This window comes from Mastomys coucha, unplaced genomic scaffold, assembly GCF_008632895.1.
Source record: "Mastomys coucha isolate ucsf_1 unplaced genomic scaffold, UCSF_Mcou_1 pScaffold22, whole genome shotgun sequence".
NCBI classification, from domain to species: Eukaryota; Metazoa; Chordata; class Mammalia; order Rodentia; family Muridae; genus Mastomys; species Mastomys coucha.
The window spans coordinates 244,350,795-244,375,551 of record NW_022196905.1 but is presented as its reverse complement, the minus strand read 5'-3'; the positions used below and the strand labels follow the sequence as shown (position 1 = coordinate 244,375,551).

Genomic DNA, 24,757 nt, shown 5'->3' with positions numbered 1-24,757 from the left:
GGGTAGAGCACAGAGCTTAGTCTGTTGCTCAGGCAGCCAGGCCATGGTCAGAACAGGCTGCATGTGGATGAGGCTTCCTTGCCCTTCTGCCCCGCCCGCCACACTGCCCTCTGCCCTCTAACTTTTGCCCCCTTTTGTCTTTCCTGGTCTAGTTGGCATTAGATAAAAGGTGAACAAACATGTTTGTAGCTCCTCTAACCAAGGCCGCTGCCTGCCCACTTGAAACACTTCCCTGTCCCCCAAAGGGCTTCACTTGTTTCTAGCCAGTGTCAGTCCAGGCACACCCTCAGACCCTAACACTCTTTCAGAAGGCTATGCCCTTCTGAAAGCATGGGCCATTTTTTAAACAATTAAGTTACAGAACCAAGACAGCCAGTTAGGGACAGTCATATCCTAAGGCAAATGGAATGTGTTGGGGTATTCTTCTGGCCCCGATGCACTCCATGTGAAACTGATTCCCTGGGTTTTGCAACAGCCTAAGTCCGTAAATGACTCCCTCACTCTCTCTTCTACAGGTTTTCAGCAAGCGTCAGTGTCCCAGCATGGCCCCTTGAAGCAAACCATGACTGTCTGTGGGACACTCGCCACTAATCATCCAGAGTTGCATCTCACCAGGAGGTGACCTGTCCTCCATCCTCCACCTGCCCCCTGCCTGGGAAAGTGCTGCAGCTGCCACGACACCATGTAGTAGGGCCGGCTGCGGCGCCCAGTGAGCTGCAATGGTTTTGTACACGACCCCCTTTCCCAATAGCTGTCTGTCCGCCCTCCACGCTGTGTCCTGGGCCCTCATCTTCCCATGTTACTGGCTGGTGGACCGGCTGGTGGCCTCCTTCATACCCACCACCTATGAGAAGCGCCAGAGGGCAGATGACCCTTGCTGCCTGCAGCTGTTCTGCACAGTACTCTTCACGCCAGTCTACCTGGCTCTGCTTGTGGCTGCACTGCCTTTTGCCTTTCTTGGGTTCATCTTCTGGTCTCCGCTGCAGTCTGCCCGCCGGCCCTACTCCTACTCCCGGCTAGAAGACAAGAGCCCAGCTGGTGGGGCAGCCCTGCTTAGTGAATGGAAGGGCACAGGGGCTGGCAAAAGCTTTTGCTTTGCCACGGCCAACGTCTGCCTCCTCCCTGACTCACTCGCAAGGCTCAATAATGTGTTCAACACCCAAGCACGGGCCAAAGAGATTGGGCAGAGAATCCGCAATGGGGCCGCCCGGCCCCAGATCAAAATCTACATTGATTCACCCACCAACACCTCCATCAGTGCAGCCAGCTTCAGCAGCCTGGTGTCGCCACAGGGCGGTGATGGAGCCAGAGCTGTTCCTGGGAGCATTAAGAGGACAGCCTCTGTGGAATACAAGGGGGATGGTGGGCGTCACCCCAGCGAGGAGGCTGCCAACGGCCCAGCCTCTGGGGAACAGGCTGATGGAAGCCTTGAGGACAGCTGCATTGTGCGAATTGGTGGTGAGGAAGGAGGCCGGCCACAGGAAACTGATGACCCCGCTACCGGGAGCCAAGCCAGGAATGGGGCTGGTGGGACCCCAAAGGGCCAGACACCCAACCACAATCAGCGGGATGGGGATTCTGGGAGCCTGGGCAGCCCCTCAGCCTCCAGGGAGTCCTTGGTGAAGGCACGGGCTGGACAAGACAGTGGTGGCAGCGGAGAGCCAGGGGCCAACAGCAAGCTGCTGTATAAGACCTCTGTGGTGAAGAAGGCAGCAGCCCGCAGGAGGCGTCATCCCGATGAAGCCTTTGACCATGAGGTCTCAGCCTTCTTCCCGGCCAATCTGGACTTCCTGTGCCTGCAGGAGGTGTTTGACAAGCGTGCAGCTGCTAAGTTGAAAGAACAGCTCCATGACTACTTCGAGTACATCCTGTATGACGTCGGGGTCTACGGCTGCCATGGTTGCTGCAATTTCAAATGTCTCAACAGCGGTCTCTTCTTTGCCAGCCGCTACCCTGTCATGGACGTGGCCTATCACTGTTACCCCAATGGGTGCAGCTTCGATGCCCTGGCCTCTAAGGGAGCTCTGTTTCTCAAGGTAGGCACCCTCAGCTCCACCTGAGGGCTACATACTAGCTGTCCCTACATGACAAAGTAGGCCACAGCCCCTGTCAACCCTTACTCCCTGGGAATCTTCACTCCCTTGACGGGATGAATTAGGAGCCAGACAAAGCTTTTCATGGAAGTGAACTCGGGACCCCCAGCCCTACCACAAGGGCTCAGGCTGAGCCATCTGGGCCAGATTCTCAGATCTGAGTCATTTTTACGCATCTGTAAAGTATAGTGGGAGTGACCTGTTTGTTGAGGCCCAGACAGGATTCAGAGCTTCTTGCCTTGAATGTGGTGACCGTGGTGGTGGTGGTAACTGTGGAGGAAGAGGAAACAAGCCCCATCTCCATTCACAAAGGGTGGAGACCAGAGTGGACCAGCATGCAGACCAGCATATGGGCTCTCAGGTCTCCAGGCCAAAGACCACAGTCAGCCACTGAGGCTTCACTGGCCAGGACAGCCCCCACTTCCAGGTGTCCACAGCTGCCATGCCAGGCTCTCTACCCACCAGCCCCTGGCTTCACTTCATAGTCACTAATTAAAGTGAACCACAATTATTTCTGCTAATTTGGATTCAGTTGGAGGAGGTTTTAGACCATGGTAATTTGGTCATTACACATTATCTTCCACAGAGCCTGAAATACCATGTCGAGTTTTTGTTCTATAGCTAAAAGCCACACCGTTAAGTGAATCTATAGTTTTTTGAAGCATCGTTGTTGGTCTGATACAGATGGCGCTCTCTGCCCCAGGGGCAGCAGCACTTCTGCCCATGGTGAGACTCAATTGTGGGGCTGCTTGGTAGGGACCCTGGCTATGGCCCAGGGCAGGTTTCTCTCATTCTCAGTTCCAGTCTGTGCAGGAAAGTGCTGGGTCAGTTCTGCTGGGAGTAAGGGCTCATGACTCCACTGAGCCTGTTAGAGCTACAGCAGGCACTCAGATGCCTCACCCCGGGCTGCCCTGGGCCTCTTGCATGACTCAATCAGAGTTAGGGTTCCCAGTTCTCGAGTCACAGAGATGCAGGTCGTCTGACACACAGTTCCAGCCTTCCTGTTCTGACATAGGGCTCATTTATGTTGTATTTGAAGATGTATTTCTGTCTTGGTAGTCAGCATGGCCTTCTGGGAAGGAAAGGGATATGTCATCAAGTTCAGAGTGGAAAGATGTATCCTCTCACCCTTGGTGATAAGGATAGCTGTGAGACTGGAGATGACCACAGACTGCTGCAGTGCAGAACAATCCACATATCTCCTCCTCACCTAGTTCCCTCAAACAGTTCTAAGGACAACTTCTTGGGACAGCTTCTCCTCTATGGCTCCATCATTAATATTCTGTCTCTCTTTACCTCACGGGTTTCAAACTAGTTGGCAGATATGTTGATCCATGTCATTCCAAACCTTTTTAAAGCTGGTCAGTATGATTTTCATATCAAACTTGATATGCAACATCTTTTAACAACACCTTAACAGGGCTAACACATTTTTGTATAGCCGAAGGTTGGAATAAGCATGCAGCCAGCTCTCTTTACTTCTCGGGGTCCCTTATTATCAATCCTGTCCCCCAAGGGAGTGTGATGCCACAGTCTCCATTTCTGGCTGACTCCTGGATACATCTTACCTCTGACGCAAGTTCAGCATGTGCCCTGATGTCCACACTCAGGCTCTCCTACACTGAAGCCTGAAGAAGCCACCCTGGCTGCACCCTGTGCCTGCTCCGTCTATCCCAGAGTCTTCATTTTACTTTCAAATGCCTCTGGTTCCAACTTCCCCATCTTAGCCCTGTACTCTTCTACACTTGCCCACTGTGAATGTGGCTGACCTCTTCCAGTGAGGCCTCCTTCTCCTTACTTAAAGTCTGACTCCTCTTACTGCCTTCAAATTCTTCCATTTCTTACAGTCCATGCTCCACCCTTCCCAGACCACCCAGAGCAGCCTCCACATCCCATGCTCTACTGCTCTTAGTCTTGCCAAGCACAAGCCAGTTCCCCTTTGTGGGCTCCTTGACTCTGTGCTCAGCTATTTTGGGGGCACTTGTCCAGCCAGATGCTGCCTTTGGGAGCAGAGCAGGGCCTTGTTGGGTAAGACCGTCCTGTCACAGAAGAGGGCCAGGCCCATCTGGAGAGGAGCTAGGGACTCTGGGAGGACACAGCCAACAGTCTGTCCCTTCCTCTAGCACCGCCCTCACTGGGTCGCAGTCTCTCAGTTTATTTCATGGATCCCTTGAGTAATCGGACATCCCCATAATGGAAGGGTTGGGTTCCCTTTGGCCTCTGCTCAGCATAGCTAATTCTGAGCACCTTTTTAGTCAACATCGTGTGCTGAGAGAGTTAAAGGGCACAGCCTCTCAGTGTGGCTGTTTTTGTAAGAGAAACACACATGACTGTGCGGGTCCTGAGGACATTAAGTTTGGAATCCCCGAGTCTCAGCAAATAATAAATTGGATGCTACAGAGCTCACACACCAGCTAAGAGGGAGGCACGACATGTGAGAGGCAACTATGGCCTTGCTACTATGGTGTCTTCACCTCTGGTGAGTTCTTTTCTGCTGCAGGGCCAGCAGCGATGCCTTTGTCCTGTCCTTTGTCAGCACAGGGCAAGTGATACTAAGGAAAAGTCTGACAAATGGGTGGCTGATCTTGACAAAGACACCAGCAGCCCAGAAAGCAGCAAAGAGCAGCATCTGGAGGCCAACAGACCTAACATGTGCCTGTCTGAGTGCTGTGAGCCTTAGTGTGCCCATCCATGAAATGGTACACACTAAATATGTGAGGAAGTGCCAAGCTTAAGTCAGTGTCCATGGCTGAAGATTACAGTGGGAGATACCTATTGCCTGAGGAATATATGGGGAGGGGGTGTGTCATATGCTGCTTTGAGCATTGCATTCTTAAACATGTGCTTCTATAACAAGATAGATCAGTAGTCCATAATTCTACAGGACTAATTCCCAGGACAGGTGTGAGATGGCTGCGCTGTGGGGCTGGTATATGGGCAAGAACTGAACATGTGAGTTAGAAACAACCTAAGTCCGGCAAGAGAGCCTGTCATCAAATAGCCAGACATTCACGCAGAGGCCTGGAGGAAGATTGGCATGCATGCTAGCATTGGAAGGTGGAGTTGGAGAAATCCAGGGACAGAGCTGAGAAAGTCAGATCGGGAAGAAGAGCCACTCAATTTCAGCGGCAGCAGAACACTGACTGAGAGCCTACTGCTGTGTCCTTTGTCACTGAGAAGGAAGCTTGGCTTCCGTGGTCCACCTCCCTGGAAAGTGCCTGGGTCTGAGGGCTCATCACCACAGAAAAGCCAATTGGAATGGATTAATGAAGTCTGGGGAGGGCAGCGAGCGGGTGCTCACATAGAAAAATATATTATTGATATAGACTCTGAGGACAGGTGCCCACAATAGTCCCTGAGGAGTATGCAGGTGAAAGACTCAAGCAGCTAGTGATAAGGCGTCCTGGGAGAGGCCTTAGGTGGTGAGAGGAGCTGTGTGTTTTCTTTCCTCCAGAGCTACAGAACTGACAAGTGTTCATTCTTGTTTGTTTTTTTGAGACAGACTTTCTCTGTGTAGCCCTAGCTGTCCTGGAACTCACTTTGTAGACCAGGCTGGCCTTGAACTCAGAAATCCTCCTATCTCTGCATCCCAAGCACTGGGATTAAAGGCGTGTGCCACCAACACTACCCGGCCTCAAGTGCTCATTCTTGTGCTGGGTTACACATAAGGAGGAGTATTGTCTTTGGGACATATAATTAAGATGCCCATTTTTATGATGCCAGAATTAGAGATGGCTAGCCTAAGTCACCTGCTTGCTGAGCCAGGCCCACCCAATGTAACTCTGCCCTAGTAAAGAAGGGGTCAGGTTTGGAGAAGTGGAGACATGAAGGTGCCACTGTGGAAGCAGGAGGGTCCAGCCCATGGCAGGGGACCAGAATGAGGGGACACAGGCTAGAACTCTAGTCTAAGACTGAGGGACTGCAGAAGACCATGTCCTATAAAATTCATGAAGCAATGAACCATACAAGCAGATGGGGCTTAAAGGCATACTAGCAGGAGGCTGTCCAAGGCCCCTCCAATGGGCAGTGGCTTTGAACTCAAACTAGAGGGTCAATAGGAGGTCAGGTTGAGAGTGTGGCCAGAAGAGGAAGGAAAGAGTCACTGAGAGTAGATGGGACTAAAGGGGGGATAAAGAGGGCTCCATGGTTGAGAGCATATACTGCTTTATCATAAGGACCAGAGTTAGAAACCACAGCACCCACAGTAGGCAGCTCCAATTTTAGCTTCTGTTGAAAACCTGGGGCGGGGGGGGGGTACACTGATGGTAATGATAAATATTAAAAAGATTTAATGCTAGATTGAGCATGATGGCACATACCTGTGATCCTTGCACATAAGAACCAGAGGCAGGCCGGGTGGTGGTGGCGCACACCTTTAATTTCAGCACTTGGGAGGCAGAGGCAGGTGGATTTCTGAGTTCAAGGCCAGCCTGGTCTACAGAGTGAGTTCCAGGACAGCCAGGGCTACACAGAAGAAACCCTGTCTCAAAAAAACAAAACAAAACAAAAGAACCAGAGGCAGGAGGATTGCTTTAAGTTTGAGGTCATCCTGATTTATGTAACAGTTTCCAGGCCAGCCAGGGCTACATACCAAGATTCTCAAAATAAAAAACCTGAGTGTCATATAAGTAGATGTTCCAATCACCTGGAAATGCCAGAGACTGGGGAGGAACTTGCCTGTGACTTATGAGTTCTCTCCTTCCCCATAAATCCTTGCACAGATTGCTGACAACCATGTGACACTACAGCCTGATGTTTTCTTTACATATCTGCCTCTATCACCAGCCAGACACTTCTAGAAGCAGATCATGCCCTGTCTCCACCTGGGGACTAGCCAGAGTCTAGCCAGGAGTCTGGCAGATGTCAAGATGGGGACAGCTTGAGCAAATGGCTTTGGGTGTTGCCAGGGTCCCTTTGCACTTACAGCAACAATGGCTGGCTAACAGCAGTACTGACACCCTGCCTTCCCCCCAGGTGCAGGTGGGAAGCACACCTCAGGACCAAAGAATTGTTGGGTACATCGCCTGCACACACCTGCATGCCCCACCAGGTAGGCCACAGCCTGGGGTTTTCTGGGTATGGGTTCAATACCTGAGACTTAGTCAGGTTTCATAGTCTGGTCTCTGTCCTGTCTACAGAGGACAGTGCCATCCGGTGTGAGCAGCTGGACCTGCTTCAGGACTGGCTGGCTGATTTCCGAAAATCTACCTCCTCGACCAGCACAGCCAACCCCGAGGAGCTGGTGGTGTTTGACGTCATCTGTGGAGATTTGAACTTTGATAACTGCTCTTCTGGTGAGGCTGTACTCTTTCCCTCTCAGATCTGAAGCTCCAGGCAGAACATAGGCTCCACAGTCAGAGACTACAATTAGGGAGCTTGAAGAAATTCTAGTCCTCATGTGTTATATGTGGGAAATTTAGTAAGACTGATGTGTCTGTCCCACACTGAAATCCTAGCATGGGGACAACACATACATTGCCAAAGAAGCAGGAGCCTCTGGCTGGAGACAAAGAGATGCCCCCCAAATGGACCCTTCCAACTGAAAGAGAGATTCTTCCAATAATGCTGGCTTAAATTGGGCCAGGAAAATGGCTCAGTGATAGCTCAGTGGCTAAGAGCACTGGCTGCTCTTGCAGAGGACCCAGGTTCAATACCCATCAGTCACATGGTGACTCACAACTGCCTGTAACTTCAGTCTCAGGGGAGCCAATGCCATCTTTTGACCTCTTTAGACAGTGGTACACAGACATACACATGAAATAAAATGGATAAAGAATATTTAAAAGCTGGCACAGCAGGCAAAAGCACTGACCTGATGACCTGCACAAAAATTGTCCTGTGACCTCCCATGTTTGCTGCGGCACATGTACATACACACTTTCTCTTCCCACTCCCTCTCACACATGAACGTACACATACTCAAATATTGTAAATACAAAAAGCTATTGGCTTAATCTATTGGACTACAATAGATATGGTGCCTCATTGCCTGCAGTCTCAGTACGCAGGAGGACTGCTGCAAGTTTAAGGACTTGCTGCTAGCCTGGTCTACATAGTGATTTCTAGGCCAGCTAGACCTATATGAGTCCTTGTTTCAAGAAATAAACAGCAATCAAATCTTTTAGGATAAAAAAGTCAGTCTGTGAAGTTTTAAACAACTGGTTTTAATCTGTTCTTACAAAGACCTCCTTTGAGGTAGGAGTAACTTTGAGCCTCCCTTGGCCTGCAAGCCTTGTGGTTCTGACACTCTAGCAGGAGCTACAGCTCCCCCAGGAGCCTGTGAGTTGAGGCCTTACCCTTAGAGCAGGAAAGCTCAAGGATCCAGGAATCCAGGATGGTGCCCTCACTGCCGTTAGAACTTCTCATGGCCTGGAAGGCATCAATCAATAACAGTGGCAACTCCAGGATGGGCAAGGAGAATGTAGTCCCCACCATGGAACACACACAGTCACCAACACAGAATGACTTTCCTCTGTGGGACACCAAGGCTGTCACACCCAACACAGAAACTCCTGCCCTAGCACAGTCTCTGTGTTTTGGTCATGGCACTCTTGGCATAACACATGTAGGAAGAGGCTTTTGGGGGGACTCCTACTAGGAATCCTAACCCTTCCTTCTAGCCCAAGGGTTCGGGTGTGTGTCAGAGAGACTTTACTGGTCCAGTGAGTTGGCAGGACACACGGTTCTTTGTCATGTGTTATCCACTCCTCCCAAGGGCCAGACATCCAGATCTATAAAGAGAGGAGTCCTGGCTGCAGCATTATCCAGTCCCCACAAACAATTTGCCATGGACTGTAGGAAGGCTTGGAGGACAGAGATCAGAGTGTTGGGGCACATCCTAAGGATACAGAGAACCAGTGACAGATGAACCACAGTGCCAACTATGAGACCACTGAAAGAACCACAAACCTAGAGAGCTTACTTAAAGGACAGGAACCTAATGGCATATGGTAGGAGTAACTAACTGGCAGGAACCAGGGGACAGCAGATGCCTTGGGCCACACAGCATTCCTCTCTCCTTTCCTCCCACACAGATGACAAACTGGAACAGCAGCACTCATTGTTTACTCGCTACAAGGACCCCTGCCGCCTGGGGCCTGGGGAGGAAAAGCCTTGGGCCATTGGTAAGCAGGGGGCTGGGCTCACTATGGGCTTCCCAAGAACCCTGATGAGGGGACATGCCCCCCTAAAGTCCTGATGTCTGTCTAATCCCCCCATGGAGGCCACCCTTAAGGCTAGCTAGACCTGCTTCAGTCACCACTTTCCTCCTTCGTTCCCAGGCACCCTGCTGGACACAAACGGTCTCTATGATGAGGATGTGTGTACCCCAGACAACCTTCAAAAGTAAGTGCTCACACTGCTGAAGGATGGCAGGGACCCCAGATCCTAACCAGCTCCCAGGTCTTCTTAACAAGGAATCAAGCAAGCCTTTACTAGACTGTAGAGAGATGGGGACTGGGCAGGATCCAGCAAGGATGGTTCACTCAAGCCACTAAGGGCTTCTGTGTGTCAGGAGAGAACAAACAGCTGGATGGAAGCTCTCATTACCCTCATAACCTAGACATTTCAGAAGCTGAGAGTCTCAAAGGGACAAATCCTAAGCCAGCAGTCAGGATCTAGACTCGCATTGAAAAAGGCTCTTGTTGAGTATTGCTTGTATAGGAAAAGAAGCCAGAATTTCCAGGATCAGGTTGAGGGCCAAGCCCTAGAGAGCTGCTGGGTAAAGGGTATGTGGAGAAGGGAGACCGTGGCCTCCACCCACCTACTAGGCAGATAAACATGTAGAGTGCATACACGATGTCTTGAAAGGCAGTTCTACCTGACCAGCTCCATCCTAGAACCCAGCGAGGCTTCCTTAAAGGAACCAGTGGAAAGGCCAATAGCAGAATGGATTTATAATTCACAGCCCAATAATGTACAGAGCAGTGCCATGGCTCCTTGCAGCTAATTTGAGCCAATTAATTAGATTATAAACTAAATGTGAAACATCATCCTATGCTGAGAAAATTATCTTTTCATGAGATGATTAAAAAATGACTATTAGTAACTCTCAGATCATTGATGCTAGAATTAATCATCAAAGCAAAAGACAGTAATGGATTATATCTCTGAGCCGTTAACAATGCTTTGAATGTCATTAGTGTATTTATCTTAAGACTGAAAGAAATCTGTAGAAAACCATATTTACCAGCATGGTCTCTCCAGGTACTTACATCTATCTAATGTTAACCACCTGGAGGCCTGGGCAATGTCTCCCATGCCAGCTCCTGCTCTGCACCTGGTCTTGATAATGGGCCTACAGGGCTCTTCAGCTCCCCCAGGGTTGCTTGGACTCTCAGGGGAAGGGCTAGAAGGAATTGTGTTAGGCATGTAGACACCCCATGAGTTTCTTGGCTCTGAGCGCATTCCCCTAAACCAGGGGCCATAGCAACATCTCATTTTACAAAGGAAATAGCACTCAGAAGTTTGGTGACAAGCTGATGGTGACTGCTTTTGTAAAATACCTGAGACCTCCAATGGAGTCCTTCCCTGGTCCTGGTAGCCCCTGCCAATCTTACAGTCTTGGAACTTCCAGAAAAGAAGGCCCCTGAGGCTTAAACAAGCTGCTTTGGGGCCAAAAGAGAAGAGGTTGGGAGAGGGCTGTTCCTAACATGAGCACAAGCCAGGAACGTCATGACCAGGATCAAGAGTATAGAAGGGGGCTGGGAAACTGGCTAGCCTGAAGGCAGCCTGTGATGGATGGTGAGGCCTCTGCCACTAGGAACTCTTCCCTCTGGCTAGGCCCTTTGTGGAGCCAAAAGACAGGCAGGTCTAAAACCCAGAGGTTTGTTCTCTCGGAGAGTATGGCTCCCCAGGCTGGGATTGGCCCAGGAGTTTAGCCTGTTTCCCTTCTGCCTGACAGGGTCTTGGAGAGCGAGGAAGGCCGCAGGGAGTACCTGGCCTTCCCCACCAGCAAGAGCCCAGGCGCCGGGCAGAAGGACCTGCTAAAGGGCAATGGCCGCCGCATTGACTACATGCTGCACGCTGAGGAGGGCTTATGCCCAGACTGGAAGTCTGTGAGTCTGAGGCTGGGCCCTGCAGCTGTCTACAGTACTCTGAAGGCAGCCCCTAGCCCGTGCCCCTCTAAAATGAAACCCATCATTCCCACAGCCTGAAAGCTTCTCAACAACCCTAGCCCACTTGGCCCTACATCTGGAACCTCCCACCTTAGGCTGTCAATCCCTGCCCCCAGAAGTCCCCTTCACAGAACACCCTCTCTCTGGATCTAATCAGAATGTTTCCACCTCTCTCCCCCAACCTAGGAGGTAGAAGAATTCAGTTTTATCACCCAGCTGTCCGGCCTGACCGATCACCTCCCTGTGGCCATGCGGCTGATGGTGTCTGCAGGGGAAGAGGAGGCATAGACCAGCCATGCCACTGATCTCGAGCAGTGGGGCCTCTGCCAGCCCTTCAAGCCACAGCCCACGTCTGGGCTGTGTGCCCTCCACTGAGCACCTAGTGCTAGGGGAAGGAGGGCAGGGGACAGGGAAGAGCGAGCCCACCAATCCCCTGCAAGCCTGGAAGCCAGGCTGCTCTGTGCCTCTGGGCCATCTCTGCGAACAGAGGACTTGGGCCAGCCTGGGAGCCCCTGGCTGCCTGACCAGTGCCATTCTTTCCAGTCACGATTTTCTACAGAAATACACAGCACAACATAGTTTGTAACCCAAGGGTTAGTATGAGGACCGGGTTTATGTTCTTTGTATCTCTTCTCAAGCTTTGTCCAGGGTTCATTACTTTTGTCTGCTGCCAATGTTGTCTCGCATGCCTGCACCCTCGCATGCCCGCTGCCCGCATGCTATGTGCCATACTGTAGCACCCAGACCCCTTGCTCGGGCCTCACCTAAGGCCAAACTCAAAACACAAAAACACAATCAGAACCAGCCAAAGAAGCACTTCCTGGGCACAGTTGTCAGCTCTCCCCCCTCCAGCTTGGTGGGGAGTGACTGACGGCTGTCATTACCTGCCGGCCCAGGGCTCTTCCCAGGGTCTTGCATTCAAGGGCGATTACATTTTAAGAAGAAAACAGAAAATGTTCAACACAAAATCACCCTTCATTTAGGGTCTGTAAGTCACTGGGTAGAACTGTGCTCTTCCCCAGCCCACACAGCAGGGTCCAGCTGGCTCTGGCCACCCCAGCAGCTCCTGTAGGAGACTGACACCAGCTGTGGGGCACTAACAGGAAATCCAAGAGGGCATCACTTTTGTACACAAAGGGGACCCAGAATATAAGGGGGGAGGGTTCTGATTTTGAAAACGACAGGTTCGTAGCTTTTTCTCTCCCACCCAACACTTCCTCTTCTACGGGGCCCCGTGGGTTAACCTCTTCCTGAGGACTTCCCTCATCCATGTATGGCTGAGCTCAGGAACCACTTGCCTGCCCCCAAGTCAGGCTGCACCTCTGGCCTCCCAGGCCCACCCTTCCACAATGGCTACCCTGGATAAGTGGCAGGAAACCAAGATAATAGAGAATGGCTTCTTCACCATTGCAAGCTCAGGTGGCCAGCCAACGTCACTGCTTGTCTAGGGCAGGGCTGATTCCAGACAGCATCCAGAAGCCACTCTTGCCAATGTGTGACTAGAGCTAGCCCCAAGCTCAGCACAGTAAGGCTGCTAGAAGCCCACTGCTCTCCAACTGGTCCTGCTCAGGTGCCTAAGAGCACACTGACTGCCGACCTACCTTCGGAGAACAGAGGCTGATCCCTCTGTCTTGGGCTGCTGGGCTACTAATTTGAGGGACTATTTGAATGTTCCCGATGGTCTCTTCCAAGTGCTCTGATCTGTTATCTGGCCTGGCTCAAGGCCAACTCTGCCTGGTAACAATGGAGGGAGCATCAGGACCCTGCTGTTGGGACCTCTAAAATGCTGGTGCCCTGAAGCTGTGCCTTGTCTGTCACCCACTAAGTAGCAAGAGGGATGCAGAGGGGCACACATCTAACAGATGCCAGGCCCTGTGCTGAGTGGTGATCCTTCAGAGTATGGGCAGTTTAGTATTAGGGCATGTATAGCTGATGACACTGGTCTCTTAACCTCTTGGCCTAGAGAACCCTGCCCAAGCTCCAGTGTCCAGAGCTAGGACAGCCTTGCTGGGTTCTCTGCTGTGCCCCTCTTCTGCCAGGGCCTGGCCTCCCAGGAATCTGGGAAGCCCTCATGGAATGAAAGGTCCCTACTCCTGGAAACAACCAGGATTCTATTCATTCAAGGTACCATTGGGCAGGCCCAATCCTTAAACCAATGGCACTGTGTACAAGGAGAGTAGATGAGGCCAAGGCCACGGCCAGGGTCCCTAAACCTGGGTTAGGGTAAAACATTTGGAGTCAGAGTCCTTCTCTCCTTCCCAACTCCCAGGGTGGCCTTAGGCCAGTTGTATTGTCCTGTGCCTCTGTTATTACAAGGTCACCTCTACACAGTCAGGTTCTGGAATCCAGAGGAGGGACAGCCTGCCTTCAGGTCCCCTACACATCTCAGCACTGAGGCCATGACCATCTGCCACACATTTCACAGTGGTTTGCCTGTGGACTCAGGGCTCGTGTACTGCCAGGCCTTTCTATTTCAACTTTTAAAAGAGACATTGCCAGGATTCCAGATTCTGTGACATCTAAGGCTGACACAGGGGCAATCACAGGGATCACTTGAATCCTAACCGGCTCTGCCTGCCCAGGACCTCTCAAGGGAAGCATAGATAAGTGTATTAGCTTAGAAGGACCATTCAATTCATCTTTATTTGTCCAAAACCACCTGGAGTTTTAAGTATGAATATTAACCTTGATGCTTTTTAACTATTGTATTAACTTGCTCAGATTTAGAAATACTGTTTTAAAAGAAAAAGAAGAAACTTTTTTAATTTCTGTATTTTTTTCTGTATTGTATCCTTACGGGACATTAGGGGTTTTATATGGTAAGACACCCAAGGTTTTGGTAAAACATTATCAAATATATATCCAGACGATTCTTCCCTAGAAGAAAAAACAATCTTTATGCCTGATTTAAAAAAAAAAAAGTTGAAAAGAGGTGGATTTTTCCTTTATGGTGCTGAAAGGAAGGATGGAGACTGAGGAGAAAATAAACCTGTGAGGCTCAAGACTGACGTCTTGTTCTGTCCTTATTTTCAGGACAAACTGGGGAAGAGTCTGGAGACTTCCAGAGCTGATCCCAGCCTAGGGATTTTGGGAAATGAATGAGCACATAGCCCATGTCTGCCATCTTGGTTCTACTACTTAGTCCCTCCTGGATTGTTTCAGAACTGAGAGGTTATTAGCAAATGCATGGGTGGGCAGAGGTGGGACAAGGCTGTGGCCAACCTGGAATCTGCACTTTCTGCTTCAGCAGGGTTAAGCCATCACAGCAGGAGCCTTCAGACAGACGGACAGCAGAAGGCTACTCTCCTAGTTTTCTTGCCAGTGCCTTCCCACAGGGAACTGCTTGATGACAGAGTCTCTTCCCTGGCCTGTGAGCAGCAGCCCGGTATCTGGGTCTCATGACTTATCAATCCACCTGCTGGTGCACTGAGGCCAGAGACCCAAATGTTCATGAATGTGGCTTGGGGCATCCTAGTCGTGTGAAACCAGACCCTAGCAGGGCCACGAAGCCCCAGGGACTCCTCGGGAGCCCATTCTCTAAGCAGAGGACTTGGAATGTCCTGGAAAGCAGACAGGCCAGGTAGGTTCCAGCTACGTGGGCAGTCCTGCATTTGTCCTAATGAAAGTGTTCCTCAGTCCTCCAGGCTGACAGGAAGCATCACCGTACCAGGGCTTTCTAGATTCTCAGGATCACAAACTGTTCTTCCTGGTTAATTCAGAATTCTCCAGTCACTCACCCGCCTATGCTGCCTGCCACACCTAATGCTGTGCAGATGCCAAGTAGGCGCATGCAAGGAGATGTTCCTTGGCCTTGCTTCCCCATTGAGCCACAAGCCATTCAAAGTCTGCAGCCTGGTGGCCATTTTATTTCTCAATAAGAGATCAGTTCAAGGTGTCTGCAAGCCTAAACTCCATGGTGATGTCTCCAGTGAGGGGGTGAAACTCCACAGCATAGCTGACTGACTGAGGGCCATCCAGAGGCACTCTGGGATCCAGTGTGGTGCTGAGGAAGTACACAGCTTGCTTGCAGTGGGGGTTCCAGCAGCAGTCCCCCTGCATGATGAGCAGCAAAAGGATGGGAAAGGCCCCAGGCACCCAGGCCACCTTCCCAGTGCATGTAACTAGCAGTGGGAAATAGCCTGGGCCACCTGAGAGCTCTCTGCCCTGAACAGGGATGTGACAAGTGGCTCTAGGGCAGACACACACTTTGGGCTTTGTGCCCGTGGTACTACCTTGTCTTCTGCAGGGTTCAGGAGGCCGGTGCTGACCGTGCTGTCTGGAGTCAGCTGATACTCCATCCACAGGACAGCCCCATGGCTTTTCCCAGGTCTGGGAGGGAAGATGGAACCAAGCAGTCACACAGACATGGAGGAGTCCAACCAGCACACCCTTCTGCTTTCTAAAACCTCAGCCAGTCCCATCCCTCCCAGTCAGGAGTTTATTATTCCTTACTCATGTAGGTAAAAGCTAGACAGAACAGTTGAACCAGTGTAGCCGCAGCTCTCAAGCCCACATTCCTCACAGCCTGAGCATAGAAATCTCTGAGTAAAGCTGCACCTAGGGGCTCACAATCAAGATTCCCTGGACAGTGACATCTGCCCTGCCCTTGCTGCTTGTCCCTGGTGCAAAAAGCTCTCGGAGCTCTGGTACATGGCTCCCTTAGGTAGGAAGCAGCACTCTACAGTGAAGGGAGCTGGAGCTGGGTGGTGTCTCCCACACCTTGCAGCAAGTAGCCTCACCAATCCTGATCTGCTTTAACTCCCAAAAGAATTCAGGAAAATGGGCCAGTGGGTAACCATAGTAACCAACCTCATATTTGCAGCTTGACACGGGGTTTGCAGGTGGGAAGGTGAGCAAGGCTCACCTGAGTTCTCCTTCACCAGCACATGCCCAGAGGTTGTGGGACAATCCCCCTGCAACTCCCCCTTCACCCGTAATGCAAAAGATGGGCAGGATGGAAGCAGACATCCTGGCCCAGGAGTTAACAGTCTCCACGCTGTTTGTCCTTCACAACTGTGACTGCTAAGCCCCCTACTGTCTTCACCCCACAACTCCCTGCAGCTTCTACTTACCTCTTCAGCTCCATTGTACCTTTGGATTGCATAGGCTGTTGGGGGATGGGCTTCTGGAAATTAAAAGTCAGGATCTCTTGAGGCTCAGAGAGGCTTCTGCAGGGGTATTCCCACAGTGGGTGTGGCTCCGCCTCCCTGCTTTCTCGAAAATCTAGGGAGTGCTAGAGGAGGAGAGAGTATGGGGACTGTAGAGATGAACTGCAGCTAGCCAGGGACACCCTCATTTCTGTGGCCCAATCCTCCTGTGCACCTGCAGTCACATGGAGCAGCATGTTGTCACTTAACACTAGGCTCCTGGTCATAAGAGCCAATTTCTCCCTTCCATGTTCATCTATCAGAAAGCCACTTTGCCTCTTCAAACCTCAGTTTCCTTTTCAAACAACAATGACTATGCCTACTCTTGACCAAATGTCTTTGTTTCCGGCACACACTCAACTCTGACACTGCCTACTACACAATACCACCCAACAGGGGCTCAGGGAGATGAACATGTGAAGAAAGCCAGGGGCTGGGAAAAGCACGAGTATCTATGTGAGAAGAGGCATCGTGGGCAGAGACCAGACAGGGACGCTGCCTAGATGAAGTGAGACCTGGCAGAAGGCTCAACTAGAGTCGGGGACCCACTGTAGAGAAGGCAAGATACAAAGGGGTGGAAGAGGTAGGAGGCCAGACCAGAGAAGCTCTGACAGGGCTGGAGGCTCCCTGCAACCTGATGGGCAAGCACTTCGAGGAGAGGCACAGCAGCAGGGGGATGCCAGGGGAGAAGGGCTGCAGCCTGGGAAAGTCAACCCCTGACGTCACCCAGCAGAGATGCCTACCTCTATAAACAACCCCTTCTTTATTTTTCTTCTTCTTTTTTTTTTTTTTTGAGACAGGGTCTTTTACACAGTTCTGATTGTCTTGGAGCTCACTATGTTCACCAGGCCGGCCTTGAACTCTTAGAGATCCTTCTTCTTCTGCCTCCCACTGGTTTAAAGACAGGGGCCATCATGCCTTGTAGCTATCTTCTTCAAGCTTTATTTTAATAGTTTAAATTGGGAGGGGGGCAGGTATATGCACTCCTCTGTGCGTTTTTCCCACAGAGGCCAGAGGCAGACTCTCCGGGAGCTGGAGTTACAGGCAGAGATATAAGGCACCCAACATGGGTGCTGGGAACTGAGTTTGGGTCCTCTGAAAGAGCAGTACTTGCATTTAACATGCACTCAGGAGAAATGGACCCATTAGCTAGGCACTAGATTGGCAAAACCAGTTATGCTGAAGTCAGGACAAGGGACTGAGGGAGACCAGAGACATGATACCTCAGAGGATGGCAGAATGAGAGGGGGCCAACCCAAGCCTGATGAGTGGCCAGATGTGGCAGAGGGATCCAGAGCAGGGTCTCAACACAAAGGTGTCTAGGAGCACGGACAGTCAGTGGTCTGCTGTAGAGAAGGCACGATATAAATGGAAAACACCCATGGGGCTGACTTTAAAAATGTAAAAAAAAGATCCCAGCACCTGGAAGGCTGAGGCAGGTGAATTTCTGAGTTCAAGGCCAGCCTGGTCCAGGACAGCCAGGGCTACAGAAAGAAACCCTGTCTCGAAAATCCAAAAAACCAAAAGTTAAAAAAGCAATCCATATACACATAGAAAAATGTAATTAACAAAAAGGAGAAAGGTGTCCATCTAATTATAAGCTATGAGTTCCATTCTCTTTTCTCTGTGTGGATATGATTTTTCAAGAATAAAAACAGGCCTGCTTTCTTATGTGAATTCATCTTGTGACTCGATCCCTAAAAAGGCACATCACCCAGGACAGCCAGGGCTACACAGAGAAACCCTGTCTCAAAAAACCAAAAAAAAAAAAAAAAAAAAAAAAAAAAAAAAAAAAGAAAGAAAGAAAAAAAAGGCTCATCACTGTTGCTGTCATGGCATGTTTCCAGGGAACACAGGCCCAGTGGGTCCCCGACTCTAGCTGAACATTCAGGAACTGTCAACATCTGCTACAGAAAATAACCTTGCAGAGACCTCTCACAGATCCCTCTAGCTCTCTTCTCTGGACCACAGTGGCCAGGATGAAAATGGCTGCCATAGAAAGTGAGCAGTCAGTCACCCCGTGGAAAGGATGTTCCAACTCAAACCAAGCTTCTGAGCACCAGCAGGGCAGATCTAGCGCGTGGTCCAGTGACACTCAGACCCTAACTGGCAGGGCAGATCTAGCGCGTGGTCCAGTGACACTCACACCCTAATGGACAGGGCAGACCTAGTGCATGGTCCAGTGACACTCAGACTATTACGGGCACGGTCCATACAGACGTTAAAGCACAGGACTGCTATCATGCAATGGTTCTCAGTTAACGCTCATAGTGGGTCAAACAAGATGGCAACACTGGCCTCACCATCCAGAGCAGACGTGTTCTCTCTATACCATTTATGCTGCCCATACTAGGTCCCTACTAGAGTTTTGTGCTGTGTGAAAAGGCTGGCAGGATGTCTGAGCTGTACGTCAGAGCTGTATGTCTGCCTACTGTGTGTTTTCAGTGACACTAGAGACGGGACCTCTGCGCACACAGAGCCCAGCTATACTTGGGAGTCCCCTGTACCCTCTATTACATGGATTTTGGGTGTTGTTGTTTATGAGTATGGGTGTTTTGTCTACATATATGTCTGCTTATCATTCGCACACCTGATACCTGTGGAGACCAGGAAAGGCTATCATACTCCCTGGAGCTAGAGTTACAGATGACTGTGAGTCACCACGTGGGTTCTGGGAATCTAATGCCGGTCCTCTGGAAGAGCAACCAGAGCTCCTAACTACTAAGCTATCGCTCCAGCCCTTTGGGGTATTTTTGTTTGTTTTGCTTTTTTATGTTTTTTTAGATTTTGAGGCAGTCTTGCCAAGTATCCTAGGCTAAACTATTAATCAGCTCATCTCAGCTCCAAGTAGAACTAACTCTAAGCAGCATGTTAGACAGCCTGCTTACCCTGACCATGTCATCCATGATGTGTACATCAAAGCCTTCACAGTCACCACAAGGACTCCGGATCCGCCACAGGTCCTGTGGAGGAAGAACAGTCCCGTGTTACACACCTGGGCCACATGAATATGGGCCAGGAGGGATGCTGGTCAAGGTGACACAGATCTTTAATCTCCGTGCTTGGCAGGCAAAGGTAGGTGGATCTCTGTGAATTTGAGGCTCCACAGTGAGTTACAGGCCAGCACTGACTCACAACAAGCAGATCCAGAGGCATAGCTCGCTGTCCCTGTACACCAGGCACAGAGCCCACCCCCAAGGAAAAAGCCACAAAGACACTGAAGAGCAGTGTCTAAGAATATGCAAACTGACATGACACTAAGTCTCCTCCTAAGGAAACAACTATCCAGAACTCCTAGGCTGAGGTTTCTGTAAGCAGTTCTCTGGGGCCTGGAGGGTTGGTGAACACAGCATAAAAGGAGAGAAGGCCCAAAGCACACTCTGGCCAGTCCACCTTCCAGCTCCTGAGTTCCTGCCCCTCAGGCCAGGGAATATGTACCCTTTTCTATAGTCACTCTTTAGTCATGAGAGCCAAGATCCATATGGAAATTCCGTTGGGTAAATAACAGAAAGATGCCCAGAAATTAAGTGATGGAGCCATGGGGCTACAGATAGAGCCGTTCTCTTAACACGAATATCAAATATGATTCACTCTCCATTTCAGGTACAAAGCACTTCAAAATCCTTTTAATAAAAAAATGTCTTTCCCAAAATGACTTGGTGACTACTGTGCTTCTCCTTTGATGAGAGAATTAAAATGAAGCTTTTCAATTCTTTCTTGCATAGAAAAGAGAAGTCCCCATCTCAGAACGCTCTAACAACCACGGCCTCCATTCTCTGTAAGAGCACAGAGAGCTGCACAGCATGCCTCCTGAAACACTTAATGTATGTCTTTAATTATCCTGATAAGCCACAATTGTAAAATGACAACACACAGTCATTTCCATTTCATATGTCAAATTACTGCTTTTTAAAAGTTCAGCCTTCCTTTATTCTGTCCTGCAGCCACTGATGCAGAAAACAAAGTGTCGTCAGCAGGGCCCAAACTGTTCCCTCTGCACTCAAGGACTCTCGGGCACACATTCTCCCCACCTTCCTGTTGCTTTGGTGTTTTCATAAAGTCCTGGGTCACCTACCCTGAACTCCACAATCACGGCATGCAGTGAGGCAGCCTGGGGCATCACCACAGCTCCGGGTGCTAGGTGCTGGTCCACAGAGGTACGGACATACCAGAAGTATAGATTGTGCCATGGCAGCAGGCTGGTGGTGAAAAAGGGTTCACCCAGGAGGAGGGAGACCTGGCAACAGGACAGGAGAAACCAAGTGTCAGGAGTGAAGCTAACAAGTGAGGGGCACCCGGGAATTTCATGGGAGCATGTAACAGTCTGTTTGTTCATTTACTCGTTCATTCGTTCACTCATTCACTCAGTCAACAAATGAGCATGTTCCTGAAGATACAAAGGTCTGCGGGATGGAGGAACGACACAAAAAAGGGAGGGAGCAGTCTTCACTGGAAGGAAGCTGAGGTTAGGTGTATGCAGGGCTTCAGAGAGAGCTTCCCGAAGGAATTCTGCCAAGCCGCAAACAACTGTTTTACCCCAGTGTATCTGTATTGTCTGGTTTTGTGTGTCAATTTGACACAAGTTAAAGTTATCAGAGAAAGGAGCCTCAGTTGAAGAAATGCCTCCATGAGACACAGCTGTAAGGCATTTTTTTCAATTAATGATCAAGGGGGGAGGGCTCCTTGTGGGTGGTGCCATCTCTGGACTGATAGTCTTGAGTTTTATAAGAAACCAAGCTGAGCAATCCAGAGGAAGCAAGCCAGTAAGAAACATCCCTCCATGGCCTCTGCATCAGTTCCTGCTTCCTGCCCTGTGTGAGTTCCAGTCTTGACTTCCTTTGATGAACAGTAATGTGAATGTGTAAGCTAAATAAACCCTTCCTCCCCAACTTGCTTCTTGGTCATGATGTTTGTGCAGGAATAGAAACCCTGACTAAGCCGGGCGGTGGTGGCACATGCCTTTAATCCCAGCACTTGGGAGGCAGAGGCAGGCGGATTTCTGAGTTCGAGGCCAGCCTAGTCTACAGAGTGAGTTCCAGGACACAGCCGGGGCTATACAGAGAAACCCTGTCTCGAAAAACCAAAAAATAAAAATAAAAAAATAAAAAAATAAAAAGAAAAGAAAAGAAAAACAAAACAAGAAAAAAAGAAACCAGATAGGGGTCTGGAGAGATGGCTCAGTGGATAAGAGCACTGACTTGCTTCCAGAGGTCCTGAGTTCAATTCCCAGGAACCACATGGTGTCTTACACCATCTGTAATGGGATCTGATGCCTTCTTTGTGTGTCTGAAGACAGCTACAGTGTATGCATATACATAAAGTAAATAAATAATTCTTTAAAAAAAAAAAAAAAAGAAACCCTGACTAAGACAGTATCCATACCAGATGAACATGGTCATCATCAATGAACTAAAGCAAATGTGGACACTGGAATCAAGGTCCCTAGCAGACTATATTTCAATCAACATTTGTGGAATAAGCAAACAGATTTAAGACTAAGAGTCAGAAGTCAAACAAACAGGTGGGCAGAGACCAAGCAAGGGTGTGAGAGCAAGGCCTTCTAGACGTAAGTCAGGAGAGGATGAGAGGGCAGGCCAGTGAGGAAGGCCAGACCAGCCAGGATCCAAATAGCTGAGGAGGCTCAACTTGCCCTAAGGCGTGAAGGAAAGAGACTTACCTAAAGCTTTAACCAGGGATTCAAAAGATAGAGAAATGTACTTTAAAAGATCCTTCTGAGGACCATGAGGCATATGGGCAGAACACTGCAAGCAGAGGTGGTAACTGGCAGCACTCTAAGGGAATGCTATACAGCACTCACATGACATGTGGATCAAGAAAGCTAAGGCCGAGTCTGAGAGACTCTTCAAAGCCTCAGTGGATGGAAAACAGAGGACAGGCAATAGACAAAGCAGAAATCAGACCAGGGTTGACCCTGAAACTTCCTGAGCTTCACTCCTACTCTTGGCTCATTGGGACACCATCAGATGCCTTCTTTGTTTAATCATATCATCATTGCTACCCAACAGGAACCTGGAGTCTGGCCAGAGCGCTACAGAAGTGACTTATAATTTTAACTATCTTCTAAACCTTCATCAAAAATTGAAAGAGAGCCAGACGGTGGTGGCGCATGCCTTTAGTCCCAGCACTTGGCAGGCAGAGGCAAGTGGATTTCTGAGTTCGAGGCCAGCTTGGTCTACAGAGTGAGGTCCAGGTCAGCCAAGGCTATAAAGAAAAACCCTATCTTGAAACTCACCCCTCAAAAAAAAATTGAGAGAGAAAAAAGGAGGAGGAAAAAGAGGAAGAGAAGGAGGAGGGAGAGGAGGAGGAGAAGGAAGAAGAGGAAAAGGAATAGAAGGAGGAAGAGGAAAAGATAACCAGTACTTAAAATTTAAAGTAGCCAAGAAATACCAATAGTATAAATGCCCACCAGCTGGTCAATGGAAAAAATGAAATGTAGTCTATCCAATACAATGGAATCTTATACAATAATTTTAAAAGGATGAAGCACTGACTTAGCCTACAATGTGTATGATCCTTGAAAATATGTTAAATGTAAGTAGTTAGTTACACAGGGCCATATGTTGTATGATTTCAAATATATTACTTGCCCAGAATAGGCAAACTCACACAGACAGAAAGTAAACTAGTGGCGGCCTAGGGCTTGGAAACACATGAGTGTGACCACCAATAGAATGAGTATCTCTGAGGGTAATAAAAATGCCCTAAAGCTGACCTGGTGATAGTGCATACTTTACAGTTATATCACTTGCCCATACACTTTAAATGAGTGACTTGTACGCTGTATGGATAAATCTCAAGCTGTCATTTTATAAAAAGCATGAGGGGAAACACATATTCAACTAAGTCAACTAAGACACATAGCTGATGAGAACATGAAAAGATGCTCACAATCACTGGCTATCAAGAAGAAACAAAGTCAAACTACAATGACAGCTAGTGCATTCCCACTAAGAAGGAGAGAACCACATAAGGAACCCTCGCACACTGCTGGACAACAGTGCAGCAGCAGTTTCTTCTTTATAATTTATTTTTCTTTATGTGCATTGGTGTTTTGTCTGCATGTATATCTGTGTTAATGTCAGAGATGGAACTGGAGTTATAGACTGCTGTGAGCCACCATGTGGGTGCTAGGGATTGAACCCATGTCCTCTGGAAAAGCAAGCAGCCAGTGCTTTTAACAGCTGAGCCATCTATCCAGTCCTCAGTGGCTTCTTAAGAAATTAAACATGACTAGTCATAGTGACACAGGCTTTTAATCTCAGTACTCAGGAGGCAGAAGTAGGAAGATCTCTGTGGGATGAGGCCAACCTAGTTTAAGGAACAGCCCTGTCTCAAAATAAACAAAAGCCTGCAGGGAGCTGGTGTTTAGTCACCCCAGGATTCCTGGTGAGCAGTTCTGGAGGTTGAAAAGACCAGAGCAGGAAGAATCCTCTGAAGGGGAAAAGGAGAGGCAGTGCATGGTGTTCCTGAACCTCAACAATCTATTCATGTGACAGGCACAGGAGCCCAGTTCTACGCTCATGGGGCTTTATACAAACTCTCAGCCATCCTCACAGTGGTGAGGGTGAGGTCCTGTCTGGCCAAGCTACATGAGTGAAAGATATCACATAGCATTTAGCCAAGGCAACAAGGGGGCTTAGGCCACCTTTGAGCTACTCTGTCCCCCCTCAAACAGCTGCAGTGCAACATGAAGTCTCATTCCTTACCTTTTTGCCCTCCAGGTCTGCAGAAGTTAGCAACTCAGGCCGTTTATTGATGACGCTAATTTTATCTTCCAGGTGGTTAACCTTGAAGATCTTTGAAAGACAGAATGTAACTGTGTTTACACTCATACATTGTTTTGGACCAGGGAAAAACAACTATTGGGCAAAAGGTATACACAGCTCCACGGTGGAGTGCTTGCCTGATGTGCTTGAGGCCTGGACCAATCTACAGCATCATAGAAAGCTAAAAACCAATGCCTCTCAGAGGTACCTACCATCTCTGCTGAGTTCTGACCAAATGGCTCTAAGGTGCCACTTTATCTGCTGTGGAAACATCTCTTTGGGGACCTCCTACAGACCACGCAAGAGGGCTTGAGCAAATGACATCTCATTTATAGGCTGGACCTATATTGGTCTTGCAGTTTTGGTAGAGTAGGTTACTCCCAGGAACAAATAAGTCAATTCTATTTACAGAGATGTTAGCTTCTTAGTACTATGTGATATGAGAAAAGACTAAACTTCTTCAACTACATGAACTAAAAGCAGCCAGGCAGTGGTAGTGGCACACGCCTTTAATCCCAGCACTTGGGAGTCAGAGGCAGGTGGATCTCTGAGTTCGAGGCCAGCCTAGTCTATAGAGTGAGTTCCAGGACAGCCAGGGCTATACAGAGAAACCC

The 24,757-nt window shown here is 49.3% G+C and overlaps 2 protein-coding genes across 8 annotated transcripts in view; one reads left to right on the top strand and one right to left on the bottom strand.

Annotated features, from left to right (window-relative positions):
• Positions 1 to 14,213, top strand: part of Smpd3 (sphingomyelin phosphodiesterase 3) — an 87,537-nt gene extending 73,324 nt beyond the window's left edge. For all 5 annotated transcript variants that reach the window (XM_031341287.1, XM_031341292.1, XM_031341291.1 and 2 more), the window contains 7 exons: positions 516 to 2,036; positions 7,068 to 7,143; positions 7,232 to 7,387; positions 9,128 to 9,217; positions 9,374 to 9,437; positions 10,996 to 11,149; positions 11,396 to 14,213. In XM_031341287.1, the coding sequence (XP_031197147.1) occupies positions 720 to 2,036; positions 7,068 to 7,143; positions 7,232 to 7,387; positions 9,128 to 9,217; positions 9,374 to 9,437; positions 10,996 to 11,149; positions 11,396 to 11,497 (1,959 nt within the window). In that variant the 5' untranslated portion in view covers positions 516 to 719 and the 3' untranslated portion in view covers positions 11,498 to 14,213. The remainder of the gene's footprint in view (positions 1 to 515; positions 2,037 to 7,067; positions 7,144 to 7,231; positions 7,388 to 9,127; positions 9,218 to 9,373; positions 9,438 to 10,995; positions 11,150 to 11,395) is intronic.
• Prmt7 (protein arginine methyltransferase 7) overlaps positions 2,605 to 24,757 on the bottom strand; it is a 56,429-nt gene continuing 34,276 nt past the window's right edge. The window contains exons 13-18 of one of the 3 annotated variants that reach the window (XM_031341285.1): positions 24,084 to 24,173; positions 20,432 to 20,593; positions 19,245 to 19,319; positions 16,282 to 16,442; positions 15,442 to 15,538; positions 2,605 to 3,165 (exon numbers count right to left, since the gene is read on the bottom strand). In XM_031341285.1, the coding sequence (XP_031197145.1) occupies positions 3,112 to 3,165; positions 15,442 to 15,538; positions 16,282 to 16,442; positions 19,245 to 19,319; positions 20,432 to 20,593; positions 24,084 to 24,173 (639 nt within the window). In that variant the 3' untranslated portion in view covers positions 2,605 to 3,111. Of the gene's footprint in view, positions 3,166 to 15,046; positions 15,263 to 15,441; positions 15,539 to 16,281; positions 16,443 to 19,244; positions 19,320 to 20,431; positions 20,594 to 24,083; positions 24,174 to 24,757 lie in introns of those variants that run through there. The other 2 variants (XM_031341284.1, XM_031341286.1) reach the window with 2 other exon arrangements.